The sequence below is a fragment of the Neopelma chrysocephalum genome, unplaced genomic scaffold (assembly GCF_003984885.1).
Source record: "Neopelma chrysocephalum unplaced genomic scaffold, ASM398488v2 Primary Assembly neopelma1_22b, whole genome shotgun sequence".
Lineage (NCBI taxonomy): Eukaryota > Metazoa > Chordata > Aves > Passeriformes > Pipridae > Neopelma > Neopelma chrysocephalum.
In genome coordinates this window covers 20,084,814-20,107,341 of record NW_020897690.1, presented here as the reverse complement: position 1 = coordinate 20,107,341, position 22,528 = coordinate 20,084,814, and the positions used below count along the sequence as shown (strand labels likewise).

The 22,528-nt window shown below is 34.2% G+C and overlaps 1 protein-coding gene across 11 annotated transcripts in view; it reads left to right on the top strand.

Annotated features, from left to right (window-relative positions):
* DNAH5 (dynein axonemal heavy chain 5) overlaps positions 1-22,528 on the top strand; it is a 128,809-nt gene that overhangs the window by 99,476 nt on the left and 6,805 nt on the right. For 10 of the 11 annotated variants that reach the window (XM_027681587.1, XM_027681580.1, XM_027681557.1 and 7 more), the window contains 16 exons: positions 1,041-1,244; positions 2,641-2,820; positions 3,698-3,835; positions 4,372-4,507; positions 5,925-6,241; positions 7,529-7,684; positions 8,118-8,300; positions 13,068-13,311; positions 14,338-14,452; positions 14,883-15,073; positions 16,328-16,449; positions 17,175-17,324; positions 18,949-19,194; positions 20,500-20,719; positions 21,358-21,563; positions 21,904-22,107. In XM_027681587.1, the coding sequence (XP_027537388.1) occupies positions 1,041-1,244; positions 2,641-2,820; positions 3,698-3,835; positions 4,372-4,507; positions 5,925-6,241; positions 7,529-7,684; positions 8,118-8,300; positions 13,068-13,311; positions 14,338-14,452; positions 14,883-15,073; positions 16,328-16,449; positions 17,175-17,324; positions 18,949-19,194; positions 20,500-20,719; positions 21,358-21,563; positions 21,904-22,107 (3,012 nt within the window). Of the gene's footprint in view, positions 1-1,040; positions 1,245-2,640; positions 2,821-3,697; positions 3,836-4,371; positions 4,508-5,924; positions 6,242-7,528; positions 7,685-8,117; positions 8,301-13,067; positions 13,312-13,703; positions 13,799-14,337; positions 14,453-14,882; positions 15,074-16,327; positions 16,450-17,174; positions 17,325-18,948; positions 19,195-20,499; positions 20,720-21,357; positions 21,564-21,903; positions 22,108-22,528 lie in introns of those variants that run through there. The other variant, XM_027681598.1, reaches the window with a different exon arrangement.

Here is a 22,528-nt window from a genome sequence, read left to right as displayed (position 1 = left end):
ACTGGTTAAAGTTCCCACACAGATATCTGGAAAAACTCTGCTGAATTATTTGGTGCACACTGAACCCAATGAGCAGCAAAACGTAAGGGGAAACATAAGGCCATCAGAATGATAATCTGCAATAATTTACAATCCCTTTACTGAAGTATAGACATAAGTAATTAAAATCTTCTTTCATGAATTCCCAGTGAAACGTGCTAGGCTAGAAGCAAGGTGTCATAACACTTGCAGTAACCTGTTGCTTACTGTTTGCCACTGTAATGTACTTGAACCGATTAAACTGCCTGTGGATAAACAGTGCTTCTGATCAGAGTTGTGCCTGTTCTAGAGTGTGTCTGCCCATCAGCAGTTACTACTGTTCAGTGTTTTTTGCTCTGCATGTGGTGCAGTTAAGCTCTACTGCTCTAATCGATTCTTCTCCAAGGAGACATCTTCGGTAGACTTTTCTCGTAATCCTTTCTGATTCCTGACTACAGGAGAGTTGTGAGTTACAGTATTACACTTGCACCCTAGGCTTGCTTGTCTTTAATTAATAGAGCCTAGGTTTTCATACATTATTATAATGTATTTTTTTCACAGGCCTGCTTCTACACCAGGAATGTTCCCAGTAAGATGGATCAGAAGATGAAAATCTATACATATATCAGGCCTTCTCACTGCTTTCCTTAATTCACCTTCATTTGCTAGATGTCAACAGAATGTATTTTCCTTTCTAGACTCAGTTCCTGGTCAATATGCATACATTTAAAAAAAAATGGTAAAATGTCAAGATGTTTCTGTTTTGCTCTTCACTTTGTCCAAACTACACGTGGTAGTTTTAAGTTGTTAGGTGCTGCTGTGCTGAGGTTTCCTAGTAGTTGATAGGAGTTAGTAGGGAAAATCTGGCTGGAGGGTCCTTCTAGCTTCATGCTTTTTAGAGGTAAAAGTAAATATAAATAATTCTTTTTCTCCCATGGATTAATACTGTTGGCGAGCTTGTGCTCTGTCTTATTAAATAAACAATAACAGTAATTGCTTTACCTTTTGTTTTAAATTCACAGACAATAAAACCTACAGATATTGCCACTGTGCGCACACTGGGACGACCTCCCCACCTCATCATGCGTATCATGGACTGTGTGTTACTGCTCTTCCAGCGTAAAGTGAACAGTGTGAAAATTGATCAGGAAAAACGCTGTACTGTCCCATCGTGGCAAGAATCTTTGAAACTTATGACAGCAGGGAACTTCTTGCAGAACCTACAGGTGCTTGTGCAACCTTCTTTTTCATATACTTTTTTTTAATATAGGAAAATAAGGGACAATGTTTTCTCTGGTGTTCATAGGAGAACAAATGTGCAAGGGAAATCACACACACAATAGATCTGAAATTTTAAGGGCTTAAAAATAAGTATGTAATAATGAAATAAATTGGAATCCTTCTGGCAAAGTCATGTCATAAGTCAATTATAGTTTTACCTAAGTAAGGCAATGAAATTACTTTCAGTGACAAATGATTCAAAGCTTTAAGCATTTGGTTTGACTAGCTATTACTTATCTGTTTCAATAAAGCTGATAGAAAATATCCTTTTTTCTCTTATCTTACTTTTCATTAATTTTCAATGTTACAACTTGTGCACTGGCAAAGGAATAGTTGATTATTAGGGTGAATGCAACCAGAATTTTTTAAATTTTTGGAGTTTCAGGTCCATAGCATGGGTCTAGGGAAATGGAAAGAGTAATTACTAAACAAATCCATTTTCATAACTTAAACTAATAATATTACAGTTCATCTAGTTGGAATAAATGATACCTTGTCTTACCCCACTGGATGTTATCATCACTGATTTCTGCTTTTTGAGTTTCCTTAATCTGTCATTGATCTAGTGGGAAATAAGAGATTGCAGGCTTGACCAGCTTTGTATGGTTGGTAGTGCCATAGATGTTATTTATGTAATATTCACATTGCATTTACTTGTAAGGATTTTTGATTTACTGAAGGGCTTCAACCTTTCATTTTGCTTGTGCCTAACTGAACCTGTTTGTGCTTCAGGGAACAGCTATTTTTCAAGTTCGTCAGTGATAGACTTTCATTATAACTTGCAAATAAATTTGAGGGAGAAAATTGAGAGCTTTTGAGAAGGAAAAATAGAAAATATGTTTTTTGGAGAAAAGAGAGCGTCAAAATAAATTCTTTAAATTGAAATACATTCCGCTAATGAGATAAAGTAATTTAAGGATAAGATAGCTGGCTTGCCCTTTGAAAGGACTGTCTTGTAGAATGTATGTTTATGAACCAAAGCTAAGCATTTCCTTTTCTTTTTGAAGATTGCTAAGATACTTATTCTGTCTTAAGCAAAAGGGAACTTCAAGCAGGATATTAGTGATGTTTTGTATTAACAATTAACTGTGTAATGGTAATAGTGAGTGTAAGATAGCAAAGATCATAAATGAAGGCAAACTTTTCCATTTTGTAAGAATATAGAACAGAGTTGAATGACTTTGTAAAGTTCTCAAAGATGCATGAGACAAAGACCTTCATATTAGTTGTTTGTCAGTAACACTTATGATCTTCATAGTGTTCTGTGTGTTCTAAAACACGTGTATATTTTACATTTGTTACATACGTTACGTATATTACACTCTTTAAATTTTTCTTTAGCAATTTCCAAAGGACACAATTAATGAAGAAGTGGTAGAACTTTTGAGCCCTTATTTTGAAATGGCAGACTACAACATTGAGACAGCTAAGAGAGTATGTGGGAATGTTGCTGGCCTTTGCTCATGGACCAAAGCTATGGCTGTATTTTTTTCCATCAACAGAGAAGTATTACCCTTAAAGGTATGTCTGTTAGTCAGTCACAAACACTCTTTTCTCCTTCTCCTCTCACCTGTTTGCACTTGAGAATTTAATCTGCTGGAAATGCCATGTGCTTTATTTGAGCTGGTGCTTGTCTCTCTAGGAATTGATTCTCTTGAACATTGGAATTCTACAATAAAATATATTTCAAATGTACTTGCACTTTTAAGTCGTCAAAACTATGAAAGAGATTGTGCAGTTTTATGCCTCTGGACACCTTCTGAATGGGGTTGAAACATTTGTCATCTAGTTAAATTCAATATTGCAGTTGCTTTACTATAATTAAGGATTAAGTAGGGAAAAAAAACTCGATCTGGTTCTTTTAATGTTCCAGATCTCAGTTCATAAGCAGACTGTACAGAGACTCTGTTCATCAGTGTTATTTAGAGAAAAACAGACCTAAATATTTAGAATGAAAGTCAGGAAGAACATGGTCAAGCATGCTCCTAACACAGAATAGCTTGTATTTACAATAGCAAAGACCAAGAGGGAAGTAAGATTTGTAGTTAGACAAAGCATATTGATTGAAGATATCGAATAGTCTTCTAGTGGCATCAGTCTCTTCTGCAAGCTAGATCAGACTAACTTTTGTGTCAGATGAAGAATGACTGGTATTCCCAGAAATTTTTCTAATTATTTTTTTTTAATTATTGTTAAACCAATTCCTTAACTCCAGCTATCTGTAATAAGAAGTTAGCATGTTGTAAAATTCAAATAATAAGTTTTGCTGAATGACGAAATCTCTAAAGAAGAATTTTATTTGGAAATGTAGTGCAGGAAAACTTTTTCAAATACATTATAGCAAGAGCTTTGGCATTCTTTATGTATGAATACACTTTTATGTTTGTATGCTCCATAGGCTAATTTAGCAATTCAGGAGAATCGCCTAAACACTGCTATGCTGGATCTGCAGAAAGCACAAGAAGAACTGGGAGCCAAGCAAGAAGAATTAGATATTGTGCAGGCAGAGTATGAGACTGCAATGAGAGAAAAACAGGTGAACTGCTCTTCACAGAAAAGTAGTTTCTACCCTTATTTTAAGGAATACTTAATACATTCTTTCAATTTCACTGTTATTCCTTGAATAGGATGTTGATGGACAGCAGATAAGAGATAGATATTTTTTGGATACTGCCTCTTTGATTCCTGCCTCTCTCCTTTGCCACTAATCATCTCCCCTCTTCCCTCCTACCTCCTCAAAGTTATATTTGTGTATAATTTGAAATTCTGGGTATAATACCCCAGAATTAATAGGTATCAGGAATTTTACATAGTATTTAACAACTATGCCAAAATGAAAGTTAAGAGTAGAAATATTCAGAAGTTGAATCTTGTTTCTGACAGATCTTGATAATTTGTCCTGATATATTTTTTCCATCTGACTTTCTCTCCTTCTCTGCATGGTGATATAAATGTTTGAGAATATATTTTTAAGCTGTCGTTTATTGACTGTTTTTATTAGGTATAGAGATCCTTCTGGCCTATCAGATACATGACTGTAAACCATTTTTCTTGGTGTGTGGTTTTCCCTAGACTTTGCTGGAAGATGCTGAGCGTTGCCGACATAAAATGCAAACTGCCTCAAGTCTTATAAGTGGCTTAGCAGGTGAAAAAGAGAGGTGGACAGAACAGAGTAAAGAGTTTGCTGTGCAAACCAAGAGGCTAGTTGGTAAGTTTGCGTCCACGCCTTTGAACTTGTGAGTTCCTTGAGTTTTAATGGGTAGCTAAACTGAAAACATTTGAAGTTTCAAGCTTTTCCTTTGTAGTTTAGATCCTTGTTGCTAAATGAGGGTGCTTGTTTTAATTCCCTTGCTAAAGCACTGTTTGGTGAAAAATACAATATGAGGCTAAAGTTCATATTTAAAAAAAAAAAGATAATGGACTTTGTGAATGCGGTGAAACATGTTTGGGACACCAGTGTTTTAACCTGACTGATGTTTGTGGGTCCAAAGGGAGTGATATGTTAACAAGTGCCAATAAAATGTGTATAACTGAGAATACAGATGGAAGAGAGGAAGACTGATATTCAGGCATTGATATTTATATGTAGAAATCAATATTTTTAATGGCAGGTACTAATGTTCATAAAACTCCTGTTTCTTAGAAGTTAATTTTTATTTTATAAATTTGCGCTTGTAAACTAAAGTACTTTGTAATAAATAATTAGTTTATTAGTTAGGTCAATAAATGAAATTTGTCTTGTCCTTTACTGTGGGTTGAAGTTTCTTCTCTGATTTTTACCTTGAAAGGCAGTAAAAATCAGATATTGTTGTATAGGTTGTATTACAGTAGCTAGGTTGTATTTTATTTGCTGGTATAATATATATATGTGTATTAACTTATTAAAAATGTGGGTTACCTTCCCCACAAACTCATCAAGCTTTTTTTATAGATAACTTGAAAATGTCTAAAAAATATTAAGGCTCAGTATAAAGGTATTATATCTTCTCCAGTTTGAATCTTGCATTCTTACTTCAGAGGTACAAAAACCCCCCAGTCTAGCTTGTCATGAATTTTAGGGGGAAAATTCTGAAGCTGAACAGAAGATTAAAACCTGTCACACTTAATACCTTCATAATGTCGCTGTTACAATTCTTATTATTAGTACTTGTAATTGATTTACAATTAATTTAGTTGAATTAGTACTTATAAATAAAGGTTTTTTTCTCCCCCCAAAAATATTATTTAAGCCTGTTCTCATGATTGTGCAAGGAAACGATGGAATTTTGTGAGTAAGTTTATTCTTCCATGTCCTGCTTGTGCAGGATGTAGCATTTGGAATAGTGGCGGGGGGGGTTGTGTTCGGTTGACCTTGGCGAGCTGCCAGATGCCCATCTCTTGATTCCTAAAGTTGCATTGTAAGGATAAAGTAAACATGACATCTACTAAAATGTAGTGTTTTCTTGTTATGTAATGAGCCTTGGGAAAAAGGCTGATTTGCCTTCTTTAGGGGTCAAAGTATGTTCTTCAGTTACCAGCTAAATCATGTAACAACTAGGGAAGGGAACAGCTCACTCATTAATAGAATTGGAAAAGTTCTAATACTTTTTTTTCTTTCCTTTTTTTTTTTCCTTTTTCTCTTTAAGGTGATGTACTCTTGGCTACAGCTTTTCTGTCCTATTCTGGTCCTTTCAACCAAGAGTTCCGCAGTCTGCTATTAAATGACTGGCAAAAGGAAATGAAAAGCCGAAAAATACCCTTTTGTTACAACTTGAACCTCATAGAAATGTTGACTGATGTTCCAACTATAAGTGAATGGAACCTGCAAGGATTGCCAAATGATGACTTATCCATACAGAATGGAATCATTGTCACTAAAGCATCTCGTTATCCTTTATTAATTGATCCACAGGCACAGGGTAAAATTTGGATTAAAAATAAGGAAGGCAGAAATGAACTTCAGGTAATAGGAATGCTGGTGCTTTCATAATCCCTAGAAACTCTTAGCGTACAAAATATTGCAATTCAGTGATTCACATAATGCTTAGCAAATGCCGTTTATATAAAATGTCTAGTCTGGATATAAAGGACATCTCAGATATATTTTGTTACATTTGAGATTTGGCTAGATATGAAAGTGTACATTTGAAACCTATTAGCACCAGTGACTTCATTTGTTTATTGAATTTATTTTAATGAAACATAAACTGTTGGAAAATTGGCTGGATGGGCAATGTCTGATAAATAAGTATGTTTGCAGAATACTGTAAATGCTAGGAAAAAACCACCAACTAGTTCATTGTTACAATTTCATCTAAATGTTTAAAATGAAGGTTCATAGCACAATATTTTTATCACCTTTTAATCACAAATAATTGTTAATTTCTGTTGTTTTAGTATGGAGGTCAGGTGCTAAGTATTCTGCAAGTATACAGGGAAGACAGTAGTACCACAATGTACAGTCTAAGGCAAGAAACACCAATTCAATGCAAACATGAAAATATGAGAAAGAAAGTCCTTACTTTCTACAATTATGATTACACCAATAAACCACCTGAAACCATAAAGAGGAGCTTGAGGGCTGATAATAGAGTGGCTTTGAAAGTATTGCTACCAGTTTCATGTTGATTTTTATCTTGGTGTGGAACCCTTTAATGGATTCCTAGCTAGTTATGTTAAAATTGATTATTAGTTTGTTTACAGCATTATTAAAATCTAAGCTGAATGTGCTTTGTGCACATGTTAAAAATTAATCATGGTTATACTGAGGACTACATTTTTCAGCAAAGACTGTTTAAGGTCTTGTTCGATGTAACCACCTAATTTTCAAGGAGAAAAAAAAACAAACCAGAAGAGCTCTGGTCTTGGAATTGACCCTGCTGCAGTTTGACTTGGGGATGTTATGCAGGATAAAATGGAAGGTGCTAAAAGGTTCCTGTGAATTTTTACTGTGAAATTCTTGAGTAGTTGCACTCATAGGATGTAAAAACTGGAAGTGTTCAGTGCTGCTTTGCTTCTACTTTTGCAGTTGCAAAATAGAAGTTTAGTTCCATGAGATCTGAGAGAGAATATGGTAATTGATGCTACCTTTTCTTGTGGTCACAATTCTCACCTTAATACTAGTCTACTCATCAGATCATTGTTTTTGGCAGTAATTTAAATAAAATGAAATAATTTATAAATATTAAAAAACCATAAAGCTTGATAACTGGTCATAACATAATATATAGATCTCTTTTTATATTTTTAGATCACTTCTTTGAATCACAAGTATTTTAGAAATCATTTAGAAGACAGCCTTTCTTTGGGAAGGCCTCTCTTAGTAGAAGATGTTGGAGAAGAGCTTGACCCAGCACTGGATAATGTTTTGGAAAGAAACATAATTAAAACAGATTCAGCTAACAAGGTAAAAATAAAACAAATGAGCATCAAGTGGAAATGCCCCTTCCCTTCCCTCCCCCCACCTTTGCCCTTAACAAAATAACTCCTAATAAATACAGAACTATGAAAAATTAAAGTAATCTAAATTTGATTAATGCTAATACAAAAAAAATAAAAAAGGTAGAGTTTAAGATCACAAATGCTCAATATATTTGACGTATAGAATTTCTTATCCTTTTTCTTATGACAATTAAGAAAAATTGAAATAATCTTGAATGGGCCACTTTAAGTGGTCCATCGGTATTCTCAGCAAATTGTTTGCATCAGATGTATAATATAAAACTGTATTTTTATGTCTTTAAACAGAAAAATGTAGCCTTTTTTCCTATATGCAGTAGCTGAAAGAGTGTGTACTGGTTCTTGATATTTCAAGACTTCTTTTTAATACTTTTCTTAAGGTGAAAGTTGGTGATAAGGAAGTAGACGTTATGGATGGCTTTAGACTTTACATTACTACAAAACTATCAAATCCGTGTTACTCTCCTGAAATTAGTGCTCGAACCTCCATAATTGACTTTACTGTGACGATGAAAGGTCTTGAAAATCAGCTCTTAGGCAGAGTCATTCTCACAGAGAAACAGGTAAAAGAATTGATTGTATCTATTTTCCTGACTGTACTTTTTACATTTACCTGTAGAATGCTTTACTTTAATTTTAATTTGTTACTTTCTATTCCCATATTGCAGGGTAACTTTCTGGCTCTCTCTATTGTGATTATTCTTAATATAACCTATTTGTGATGGTTTAAAAACTGGCACAGAAGCAATTGACTTATTCATGCGGAAGTTTCTATTTCTCTTTATTGTTGCAACCTTACCATATTCACCTTATTTTTTTCTGCCTCAATGAGTTACAACCTCATGAGAATGGCCTATGAAAAGCAAAAGGGCTTGGAATAGAAACTGATGTTCTTCTGTCTACACACTGTGGAGCTCAGGGCAACATAACCAGGGATGGTTGGTGTCACCAATCTTTTGGTGAAAAAGATTTAGACTTAGCTACTTTCTTACTCCAAGGGGAAACCTACTAATTTTGACTTTGCAGATATATTAGTTGAGGAAGTCCCATTTCAGGATGACAATCCCAATCAACATACCACCAGCAGTTCTGGAGGGAGACTGATTGGTATTTTTTAAACTATCGAATACATAATCCCTGTAGCTATAAAATCATGCAATGTTGATGTTTTAAGAGACACTATGACTGTGTATTTACTAAGGTTTTGTCAATAGTTCCAGGTTACCTTCACTAGAGAGGAATGAGATGAATGTCTTTGTTCCCTTAGTGTGGCATTTGTTGAGGTTCTCCTGTTCTTCCAACACCACCTCCCTCCCCCCCCCACCAAATGTAAGATGTTTCTCATTAACGGTCTCAGTCATCTTGTTCATGTCAAGTAGTTGCATTTCATTCCCAAAAAGTCCACAGATCTCATGAGAGAAATCACACTCATTCTGTGACGGTCTATATTTTGTCAGACAGGTTCATTGCACCGTCAGCTTTGCTTCAACCACTGACAGCTTGACAACCCACTATGTAATGAAATTATCACTGTTTATCTGAAACATGCTGTGATGTGTATATTCACAAAGCCTTATGCCAAACTTCACTTCTTGGGCCTTGCAATACAGCACATTCCTTCAGATGAAAGTCAGTTTATTAACAAATTCCTCCAGTCATTGCGGTTTCTGTATGCTTGCTTGGAAGACACAGAAAGAGAGGAGCTTGACTTTTATCAGAGGTGCAAAGCAATAGACTGACAAGTAACAGACTCAAGTTGGAACATGGGGAATTCTGATTAGATATTAGGAAAAATAATTACATTGAGAGTGGTCAAAACCAGGAACACATTACCCAGGAATCCAAGAAAAGATTACCATGTGATTTTGTGGATTTTCCATTCTTGGAAGGGTTCAAGACTCAACTGGACATTGCCCTGAGCAACTGAATTATTAGACCTGCTTTGAGCAGGGAGTTGAACTAGTTAATGTCTGTAGGTGCCTTCTAAATTAAAATTATTCTACTATCTGGTGGTCTATTTGCCACTAACAGGGAATGTATAATGAGTGGACATACTATGCTTTCTGAACCAGATTCTCAGAGTAGTATACTCACTACTGTTTTGTTTGAGACCACCTGGGGAATATTTTTGCTAGATAAATGACAAGTGGACCACCTGACAGAAAGGGGGAGTTCCATAGAGTATATGTACCACTTTACAGTTTACTTTGCCTCTGTTTATACATCCTGTGGTTCAAGGTTTCCTGAAGAGTCAATTTGAAATATCCTGCGATCCAGTACCTTTTTTTCTATGATACCTAATTACACATCTTTGGGAATTTGGGCATTCCTCTCTTAAGTGTCTGGATTCTTGCTACCTTTTGTAGCCTTTGGAAGGGAAGTAATGGAATTGTTTAGCTGTGAGGCAGTTTGCCAAATGATTTGAGCAGTATCACTGCTTGGTGATATCCAGTGTTAGAATGTATGTGAGGAAATTCTGTCCCAAAAAGAGAAGAGATTATTTCTCTGAAATTAGTGTTCTTCAAGATTTGCATGCACATTTCTATCCTTCTTGCCATTCCACTGTCTCTGATACAGTTCTGATCTTAGAATGAATGAGATTTAGACATGCATGAAGGAAAAGGAGTGTTTACACCTCATCATTTGAAGTTTCTGCAGAGTCTAACTGTCTGCTACTGTGTTGTTTGGTATGCTCATTAGTAAAATCTGTGTCAAATACATTTCACAGAATTGATTGATTACTGATAAGAATGCTGGTACTGATTTCTTCTTTTCTATCAGAATGTTAAATCAATTCCAAGATGTGAGTGAAGCATAAGAAGGTCAAAGGGCAGCTGGTATATCTGTATAAATTTAATTCTACTCTATTTCATGGAATAATTGGATTTGAGAGACTTGATATATGCCTGAATGCAGTATAACATGTTATTTTATTGATATCCTTATTTTGATACATTAGCTGTTAAGAAATTTGACAAAAAAATTGTTTATTTAGTGTCATGGATATGTCAGATTAGTAGTAGAGTTATAACGTGCAAGAACTGTTTATGGCTTTTTGAATTTTCACATTCATGTTTCAAGATTTGTGCTGGAAAAAGGCTCAGGATTCATAAGGAACAAATTCTTGTACTTGTGAATCATTTTGTGACAGAATGATATAAGCTATTTAGCAGCTTTTATATTTTATGGATATTAACAAGAACTAGCATTCTTTGTTACAGACTGTAAAATGTCATCTGCTTGTGAAAGGAATTCCATAAAGCTGGATTCAAAATAGCCTCTTTGGTGCAAGTTCCTTAAATTTATATGCATGGCAACTTGGCTTAGTTTTTCTTCATCCTTGCTGTTCTGACTGGAAATTTTTAAAGAAACGAAAAAACTTTTAACTGTGTACACTTTCTGATCTGCAAAAAGTATTTTAAGAGCTTAATAGGGTGGATTTTTTTCACTAAGATTTTCATCTAAGAATCTTTCACTTTAGTTTGGTAATTCTGTTTCCAACTTGTTTCTCAGGCTCTTCTTGTGCGGAAAACAGCTTTCAGTTTTTAAAATGCGTTGCATTCCAAAGTATGTTTAACCTTTTAAACTGAAATCAGAAAACATGACATTTAATTTGGCTCAGCATGTTAATTATTATATTTAATTGGGTGCTAACTTTCTTTTAATACTGTACTTTTGAAAAAGGGTTTCTGATTCATCAAACTTACATGATGCTTGTCTTGCTTCCTAAAATACCTGTTTTTCTTTAGTTTCACGAGGCATCAGTTGATTAAAATGCAGTTAACTGTAGTTTTCTTGTCTGTTTTCATCAGTTTTTGTCAGAATCTTTTGAATCTGTAAGCACATCTTTTAAGTTATGTAGCATTTACATTATTCTATAATGATTGTAAAATAATCTTTTCTACCTGATGATGATTATGATGTTTCAATGTACCTTTTGTACAAGTGACAAGAAAAAACCCTAAATCTGATACTAGTACAATGATTTTTCCTAATTTCCTTTTTAAGGTAAAAGGACTTTCCTTAAAAGAAATGAATGCTTGAATTACTTATGAATGTAAGGAGAATGTAGGAGTGAGAAGACCACAAGTTTGGAATGCGGAAAAACAAAATAGCAATATCCAACTTGTAACAGTGTTGCAAATCTGTATAAATGAAAGCTACTCAAATGAGGGAATAAACCCTTTCCTTAAGCCTTGCTGAGGTCTCAGGTCCATTAGGCCTCTAGTGCTATTTGAGAGGTCATGTATTTCTTAGTGTTGTCCCTGTTTATTTGGAATATTATCAGCCAGTGAGCAGTGCAGAAGTGGACTTGGCAAGGGTGGAGTGAACACACAACTTCCAAGTTAGTTAAAATTGTTCACCATACCTTTGTAAACAGAGAAGGAGTACTTCTGTAGACATAGCCAATATTTCTACCAACTGGCTCACTTACTGCTGATTCATATCTAATGAAAGACTCTTAACCCATCCTGTCTCTTTTCTTTCATTTTACTTCACTGTAATGTATTGAAACATTTTGTAATATTTCAATAGAGGATTTTTATCTCTGAGTGATTAATTTGTAATAAGTTTTTAAAGGTTAATATTAAAAGTATTATAAGAATGAACTGAAAGGACTATTATCTCTGAAGAATATTTTTTTTTTTAGATATTTCAAACAGGTTTGTTTTTTTTTTAATGTGAAACTGTTGATTAACAGGTGTCCATCTTTTATATATGAGCACTGGAAAATAAACTGGGTACATAAACCACACAGACTATATTATCAAAAATAATCAAATAAACATTCAAGTTCTACATATTTTCTTATTCAATGAAGCATTTTAGTGAAAGGCTGAAGTTATCCCTGTTTGATGGAAGAGTATTTTCAGAGGCACTTTCTGAAATATTTCCTGCTTCATTTGATGACTGAGGATGGCCATTGTAACTGAGACTAAATTTTCAATATGCTGATTGAAAAACAAGGCATAAATGAGGGTGAGATCAGACGGAGTGAAAAAAAGATGGTGTTTGCACTTGTCTTTTCTGAAAAAGAAAGGGAAGAAAAACAATTACTATTCCGAATGTCTTATTCTTTTAGGGCATGATATGAGCATGTTCCATAGTATTTGTTGAAATGATTTGTTAATGCCTACTTATGTAGCCGGTTCAGAAACCTGGTAATAGACCTTGTTTCAGAAATACCACTGGAATTCTTACCCCCAAATTACTGCAGTTACTCTTGACTTACACTGTTTTAGTAGGATCAGTATTTTTTAAACTGTTTTATTTTGCTTTTATTTTTGATTGATTTTCTGTTTTCCAAATATTACCACGTATTTCAATAGGAATTAGAGAAAGAAAGAACTGATCTTATTGAAGATGTGACTATGAACAAAAGGAGGATTAAGGACCTAGAAGATAACCTTTTGTTCCGACTTACAAGCACTAAGAGTTCTCTGGCAGATGATGAGAGTCTACTAATTGTATTGACTAACACTAAGAAGACTGCCGAAGAAGTAATAGAGAAACTGCAAACTTCTGCTGAAACTGAAATACAGATCAACTCAGCCCGTGAAGAGTATAGACCTGGTGAGTGAAGGTAGTGATGAAAGACAAATGGCTTGACCGTGTATTTAAAACATCAATTCTCAGAATAGGAGAAATAGTAGGATAAGATCAGGAAGACCATAATTCATGGGAAGGATCTTTGTTTTCCCATAAGTAAAACGTATCTAGGAAATGTCATATTGCATGATCATGGAGAAAATAGTCAATGTTATGGTTCATGTGGAATTTATAAAATGGAGTGATCTGTTCTCTTTGTAGACTTCCCATTGCTCAATATACAAGTGTGCCAGTCATTAGGGTGTTTAGGTAACTGTGTGTTTGAGTTCAACATATTGACATTCTTTTACAGGCCCAGTATATTGGTAAATCCTCTTTATATCTGTTCTGATGAATCCTTCATCATTTCTCCTTAGGTTATTACAGTCAACACATTTCATCTGTCTTTTGGCTTTTAACTGACAGGTGAAAATGTGAAAAAAGTGGAGAAAAAAAGAGGAAAGCTCTCTGGAATTACCTGCATTTTAGGGAAAGTATGAAATGGTACAGTTAGTGTATCAGAAAGCTTTGCAGAATTTGTAAAACCTTTGTATTTAAAACTAATGACTACTGAAAGTAAGTTAAATCAGTGCTGGGTAAGTTAAATCAATATAGTTCATTTGGCTTTTATATGACTCCTATAAAAGTCTGTAAAGAGAATTTGTTTGGACAATCAAACAGTACTTCAAACTACCAAAATTTTTATGTGTTCTACTGACAATCTGAATATTGCAGTGTATCATCCAGCTGCTCTCCAGATATGCTCATATTTGAAACTAGGTTTTACATAGTATGCATTAATTGCAGAAAAGATTTTTTTTTTTTGCTGATGTATAAATGAGGATTAAATGAATAATTTTATTGCTTTTCTGTGCAGTGAAGAATACAATAACTCAAGGAACTTCAGTTATTGTTATCATTAGTATTAAAGTCACTGTACATGTTGTAGAGGTCTGAAGTTTTCTGCTCTGCATTTCTACTTTGAACACATTCTTGTTTCTTTTTCTTCAGTTGCAACTCGAGGAAGCATCTTGTACTTCCTTATTACTGAGATGAGCATGGTCAATGTCATGTATCAGACTTCGCTTCGGCAGTTTTTGAGGCTTTTTGACTGCTCCCTAGCCAGGTAATTTAGCTAACAATAAGTTGAATTTACCCAGTCCTGGAGGTGCTTGTAGTACGGTAAAGATTTGTTGTAAGCTAATATCAGAAAGAAGACTGATATTAAGTCTTGACCATGAATTGTCAGTTTAAATATCCATAAGACTTCATCTGTTAGTTACCAAGGCAATAAACCTTCTAATGTACTTGCAGTCCTTCAAAATTGGGATTAGACAATTAAAAACTATTATACTACATTGATTTTCAGGTATGCAAAAAGGCTTGATCAGAAATTTTTTTTTTTTGTTGCTCCTTCAGTCTGAAAGTTGTTGCTAGCTTGCTGTCTGATACTTTGTGCTTGTGATCTGTTATCTTTCATGTTTTGAAAATACAGACCTATGGCTTTTTGTCATTTGCAACTGCAAACATTCAACTCCAGACCTTTCTTCTGACAGGTCTACCAAGAGCCCTATAACCAGCAAGAGGATTACTAATATTATTGAACATATGACATATGAAGTGTTCAAATATACTGCTCGAGGACTCTATGAGGAGCACAAATTTCTCTTCACATTATTGCTTACATTGAAGATTGATATACAAAGAAACAGAGTGAAGCACGAAGAATTTCTGACGCTTATTAAAGGTTGAAACTATGGAGCAATTTTAAGTAGAGCATATATATTATTATAGAAAACTTCTTTGGTTATTTCTCCAAGCCAACCTGCTTCTTTCTTTTGCACATTAGAAGCCAGTCAATTGTAAGAATACATGGTTATCTTTCTGATCTGGTGGCAGATAACATTGTATGGTAGTTCTAATTTATAGCAGCACACTGAATATTGATAATATCTTTGGAATCATGAGAATTTGAAAGGAATATTCTTAAGTATCCTTTCACTGTTTATGTCTGTTGCTCAAATACCACTACCTGTGTGTTTGACTTAGAAAAATTATTATTGCAATAAAAAGACTTTAGTTTATTTGATAACTGCAGTAAATATGAACAGAAAGTGATGCTAACAGTTTTTAAAGAATATCAGAATCTTAGCTGAATGTGAGAAGTTCATGGCTTTGGTATGAGCTGTATACGAGCGCTGTGTTCACTTGAAAGTTTGGATTCATTTGGTATTATCTTTCCAAGAGACTTAATTTTCCAGGCAACATTTATTTATGGATTATAACTGTGAATTTTTCCGTGTTGAATCTTCAGAATATCTTTTCCCAAAAAGCATTTATTTCCAGGCACATTGCAGAAAAAACCAGTAAAGCCTCAAAAGGTAAATTGGTTAAGAAAGACTACATTTAAGGTATATAATATAAGAAAATATTATAAATTAACCAAACTATAAACTCTGCTTCATAAAATATGGCATGATTTTATAAAGTAGAAAACCCTTGTAACCTTGTGATTAAAAATCTGGATTCTTGTGTTTGGTGTTTTCCTTTTATTTTGTTTTTGCTTTCTTTTAGTTTCAGTTGAATTTCAAGGAAGGCAAATGTATACATTGGCAAAGTTGTTGCATTATCCACATCAACAAAAAATCAAAGAAAAAACATTGAAATGAACCCAAAGCCAAGTTTATTCTTTTGCAGTAAAACATAGATTTATTTTGTAATGAGAAGCTGTTATGGATTTTTAAAAATTACGTAAATTTAGATGAAACATAAGATTTGAAAGTAAATTTTGCATGTTACCTAACTTAGAAATTTCTTTATGACCTTCCTTAGTTATTAAGTCATATTTCTCCGGTTTGGGAAAACTTAATCATGTGAAATAGCCTTGTAGTATCTAGTTTACATTTTACAAAGGTGTTATTTTGTTTATTATTTGTTTGTTTGTTTGTTTGTATTTTTGTCTCCAACAGTTCTAATTGTAACTAAGTTCAATTTCTTGCAGGTGGTGCTTCTCTAGACCTTAAAACTTGTCCTCCTAAGCCAGCTAAATGGATTCTGGATATGACTTGGCTGAACTTGGTGGAGCTCAGTAAACTTGAACAATTTTCAGATATTCTTGATCAAGTATGTAAGAGCTTTTTAAAATCAATCTCTTGTTTGACAGTGATTGTCTGGTAGTGATCAAACCATGTGATGGAAAACTGGTTTATTTTATAGAACAGAATGAAAATGACAGCAGGTATTCACAGTTGTGGCCCTGACTTCTATGTTGATGAAAGGAATTAAAAACCTCCATGAAAATAAGAAGAAAGTAGAATGTGCACACTTCATACAATTATAATATTTTCAGATTGGGATACCACTTGCTATTATCCAATTTATGTATTGCAACTTGAATCTTCTTTCAGTTGTTAAATTTTCTTACACTATGTATTATGATGCTTATTCCAATATTTCTCTGGTTACATGGAGAAATAGTTAGAGAAAGGGTGTTCAGTAAATTCAACACTTGTATGAACAGTTTTAGCGGACACTGAGTGTATTGCAGCTAACTAAGTAAATACCATTTGGTATATGTGAAGAGTAATGAAAAATACTGAGTAGTAGATCTTTTTTTCAGAATATGAATGCATAAGGGTGTTGTTGCATTCTGTAATTCCATACTTAAAACCTGAAAGTTTATCCTATAATTTTTAATAGCCTTATTAAACCTGTGTACTAATATTGCTAAACAAATGCCTGTGTGTGGATTATGTGTCTCTGACTCATTAAAAATTTGTGACCTAGTGGCAGTGCAAATATGACTTGTCTGTTTAGTGAGATTTATTCCTTTGATGGTATAACTGCAGATTTCCAGTGAAGAGAAACAGTGGAAAATCTGGTTTGATAGTAAGAATCCCGAAGAAGAATTGGTTCCCAGTGGCTATGTTCAATCTCTGGACTGCTTCAGACATCTTCTTCTTATCAGATCGTGGTGTCCTGACAGGACCATAGCTCAGGTACTTTTATATAGCCAACATGGTCTATTTAGGTATCATTAGAATAAATAGTTACCGGATTGCAGCTCAGTGCTATTTTATGTAATGCTAAGCACCTTCCTGTAATGGACCATTACGTTGCATTTTCTGAAATTCATTTTAGAAAATTTATGCATTTGTTACACGGGAAACATTAGCAAAGTTATTCTAATGAACTGAACAAATCTTATCCAATGATTTCACTGTGGAGATAGGATTTCTGCTGGAGTCACATGTGTTTATCCAGATCTCTTTATCAGTTCAGAAGGTACTTTTCACTGTCCTTGCTTACTCACTGGAATTTTAGAAGTGTCCCCTTGTTAGGCTGAAGTAAAACATTTTAGTGAACTCAGTTGTCTGAGGGAAAAGGAAACATGAAAACAATTTAATTGAGGAACCATTTCCTGCATGGAAGAATTAGACCCATTTTAGAAAAATCTGTATTAAAGTCTGTTCGAAATTTTTAATTTAAAGTCATCTATTTAAAAAGAAGTTTAAAATTGAAGGTTATTAAACAGACTATTTTAAAGAAAAATCAACTTATAGGAGCCTATTTTTAATCTTTATATTCTTCTCTGGTGCAAAAGAAAAAAACAATTGAATCGCTGGCAATTCAGAGCAATCAATGACAAATTACTGAAATTGGAATACATCACTAAAAGCGTGGTATTAATTTTATGGATGCATATCTTTAGACATTTTGATTGGATTCACAGAAATCCCATAGGAAGAGAAGTCAGTAGGTTAAACAGTACAGTATAAAGAATATCTCTGTGATGTGTGCTATATGACTGAAATGGATCATGCAAAATTAGTTCCTCTCTACTGTTAATGGGGGCAAGATACACTTTCATCTTACAATTTTATGAAAACTGATAGTTCATCAAATGCTTAATGCTGAATATCTTTTGTCTCTGAGAAATAACCCAGAGGTATTAAGGGGAAGATTTATCCAAGATGAAAGCATTGTAGTGGGAAAGAGCACAAGAAAGATCATCTCAAAACTGTCTGAAAGAGCCTTTCCTATTTCTTAGAAAAGAAAGAAAAATAATCTAAAACTTTTAAAGATAAATGAAAAAGGAATAAAAGAGTTGGTCTTTACCTGTTCCTCTGGATCTTTTACTTACTGATAGTTATTTTCATCGTTACTACTGTTAATTCATTGTTTGTTTAACCATGAAGATGGAAAAGGCCTAAAAGCTTTGAAACCCATCTTTAATGCTTTCCTCCTTCCTTCCTAGATTTTAAGGCTAGGAGTCACACTGTCGAATGGAGATATGATATGTAAAAAATTAATTTTTTTCTGAAGTATTAGAGAGGTTTTTTTTTTTAAGTGTAATTATAGGTATTACATATAACAATACATGCAGATATTTGTAATATAATAATTATTTTTAAAATTTTAACTGGTCTTATAATGCTGTAAGAAATAACACCATCAAAGACAGTATGATGTATTGACATGTAAAAATAAACTTGTTGCATATTTTTATTTCTGGTATAAATTTTTATCAGCCTTTGCTCTTCAGTTGACTTATTGGTTTACACTGGGAAGAAAACTATTAAATGATTAGGTCACAGTTTAAATTTACCCTTTTTAATATAGGCAAGAAAATACATCACTGACACTATGGGTGAGAAATACGCAGAGGGAGTCATCTTGGATTTGGAGAAAACATGGGAAGAGTCAGATCCACGTACTCCCCTCATTTGCTTTCTTTCCATGGGCTCTGATCCTACGGACTCAATTATTGCTCTGGGAAAAAGACTAAAGACAGAAACGTGCTGTGTTTCCATGGGCCAAGGACAAGAAATCCATGCTCGTAAACTTCTACAGCAGACAATGGCTCATGTAAGTGACAAAAATCTGAATGCTTTTTGTAGCTGTATTAAACACTTAGAAATATAAATCCTGTCATGAAATAAGGTTGTTTGGTGGATAGTTAATGCTAATGCAAGAACCTATATTTATTTATATAAATAAGTGTCTTAAGCGATAAAACTGTCTTTTCAGTCATTTAGTTGGCCGTAACAAATTTTTGATACTGTACAGATGTTTTTCATTGAAAATGGAGTGTTTTGCGTATAAAATAGAGATTTTGTTGTAGATTGCTGACTGATAAACATAGTTGAATTGATTTTTTTTGGTTACATGACTAGTAAATATTTTTGAGCAAGCACTTCAGAACATTTTTTGTTTTGTATTTTTACTAATACAAACGCGTTTTGTTAAATCAAGAAAATTAATTTCAAATATACTATTGATAGCTACATAAACTTGAGAAAAACAAGGTCGTATAGCAAAATATTTTGTATTGCTGTAGTCTGGATTTGGACTTGGGAGGGACCATCTGGTAGCACAGGCATTTTACAAGTGAAACGTGGAGCAATTAAAGAACAAAATTATCTGTATGAGAAAGAAAAGGTGAGATGTTCCAATTTAGCAAGCTTTGCCCCTCAGGTGATAGTACTGCTGTGCCTGCTGATGTGAAAAAATTAAATTTCTTACACTCTTGTGTTATGAGCTTCTTCCCTGTCTGTATAACCTATTTTTCTTTGACTTTTGCCTTTTGACAACTTGGTTCTTGTTTGACAACTTCTCATAAAGAGGTAATTAGCAGATCAGATGAAAAGAAACTCATTCAAAAATAGGGAAGAGGAGCACCTTTTGTTTAGTTAAGAGAAATGCAGTTATTTTCCCTCATTGTCTCACATATCCTCTTAATGAAGAGGTATATGAGATGTCTATATGTAGTGTGGGAATTCATATGAGAAAGTTTGATACCTATTGATTGATAACAATAGATTAATTAAGTATGTATATTTGGCTATTTTCCAAGCCTGGTACCCTTGTGAAGAACAAGGTTTAGCAGCTTGCTCTATGGAGCTACTCCTGAGCTCCCATATGTAAGCCAAAATTTATCGGTGTTTATCAAGAGTATAGTTATGGCAAGGTATGTTTTAATTGTACTGACATGGAAAAGGTAGAGATTTCTTGAGAAGAGCAGATGGGACAAGTAAGGACCACTTCTTTACATGAAAAAGCCAAATAAGCTAACACCACCTCCAGAAGGAAAAGCCCGCATCTTAGCTCACAAAGAGTGATTTCAGTTTGTGAACAATGTTGATAACTTCATATTTTGTTGTTTTAAACTAGGGAGGTTGGGCACTTCTGCAAAACTGCCACCTTGGACTTGACTTTTTGGATGAGCTGATGGACACTCTATTAGAGACAGAGAATGTCCATGAAAGCTTTCGACTATGGATGACAACTGACATTCACAAACAGTTCCCCATCACCCTACTTCAAATGTCTATTAAGTTTACCAATGAACCACCGCAAGGGCTCAGAGCTGGGCTAAAGAGAACATATGGTGGTGAGTGCTAGAATGGCAGTGATTTAAAACCAAATTTTGGACTTTGGTATTTTTGTGTGGTCGTGTTACAGCCACTGATAAGCTAATATGAAGGACTGATCACAATTATGCCAGCACATATCTTGGTCCCTGTTTTGAGCTAGAAGTTGTGAAAATTAAGAAGAAGAGAAGATCTGCTGAATTTCTGTTGCCAGAACTAATTGGACAGCAAAACAGGAAATGCTTTTTCTTTTCTCAAATTTTGTCTTCTAATATCTTAGTTCAAAGTGTTTGAATCTTTGATCTTCTTCTGTCTTTTGGCAGAAAAATGATATGTTAATATTTGCTGGCTATCAAGTGCTCTTTACATTACATAAAGCAAAGAACAAAGAGTCTGTGTGGAAAGCAACTTTATGTGAATTCAACTATTAGTAAATTGTGGGTTTTTTACCCTGAAGTTTACTCTTTTAATTTGAGCAACTTAATAACATGCTATAAACTGCCCCCAGCACAGAACACTTTGTGGGGCAATAATTAGACTCTTGGGAGAGGCGGGGAGCCAACTTAAGACCTCTAGAGCGAGATTTTAGCACTAATTTGAAGTAATTTCAAAAAGGACTATCACTGTGATTCTTATTAAGTCCATTTACAATCAATAGGTGTCAGCCAGGATTTACTAGATTCCAGTAAAATGGTACAATGGAAACCAATGTTGTATGCTGTAGCCTTTCTACACTCCACTGTTCAAGAAAGGCGCAAGTTTGGATCTCTGGGTTGGAATATACCCTATGAGTTTAATCAAGCTGATTTCAATGCTACTGTGCGCTTCATTCAAAATCACTTAAATCGCATGGATACCAAGAAGGTAATGAATGCTTTTGTGGGGAAGGTATATTAAGATGATTAGATCTTTCTAGTAGTGGAATGAATATAAATGCTTCCTAATAACTGAAATACAAGCATGATTTTAACTTGTTTTCTTTCCCCACAAACATTTAGTATTCCAAGTGTACATGTATTAGGGCAGCAGACTTAAATTAGATTTTTAATCCAGTGCACATTAAATTTCTGTATTAACCTGTATGTTAAACCCACCCCACCCCCCGCCATCTCAGAAATGTAAATCTTAGAAGTACAGACCTTTTCAATCCTAATTGCATCAATTAGTTAAAAATGGGTGACTCTATTTAAAATACTCTTTTCAGGGGATCTCCTGGAATACTGTTTGTTACATGATAGGTGAGATCCAGTATGGTGGTCGTGTGACAGATGACTATGATAAAAGACTCATGAACACCTTTGTAAAGGTTTGGTTCAATGACAATACATTTAATCAGGAATTCAACTTCTACAAAGGATACAGCATACCTAAATGCACTATGGTGGATCAATACCTTCAGTACATACAGGTTGGTAAATGAAAGCTAATCACTTGTTACTCATGTGTTCCTGATTCCCTATATTTTTTCTTTTCTTCTGAGTGCCTGTATTTTGTCTTTTATTCATGGATTCTTTATTGATTTCTAGCATTCTGCATATCTATTAGTGACAACTAAGTGTTTTCATCAATGTTATTATCGGCATGACAGGAATATTTTCTTTTTCCTGTGGTTTGCTTGAGGGACTTATCCAGAGGCACACAGTTATTAAAGAGGGCAAAAATGGAGTCCAGACATTGCGTACAAACTCACAGAAATAAAAGATGTAGATATATGAAAGAACAAGCTTACTATTAAAACAGCACATGGATGTTAAAACTGAATTTGTTTGGTGTGATTTGGGCTGTGACATAACAAATAGACCACAGCAAGTTATTTCCCTAAGACTGAA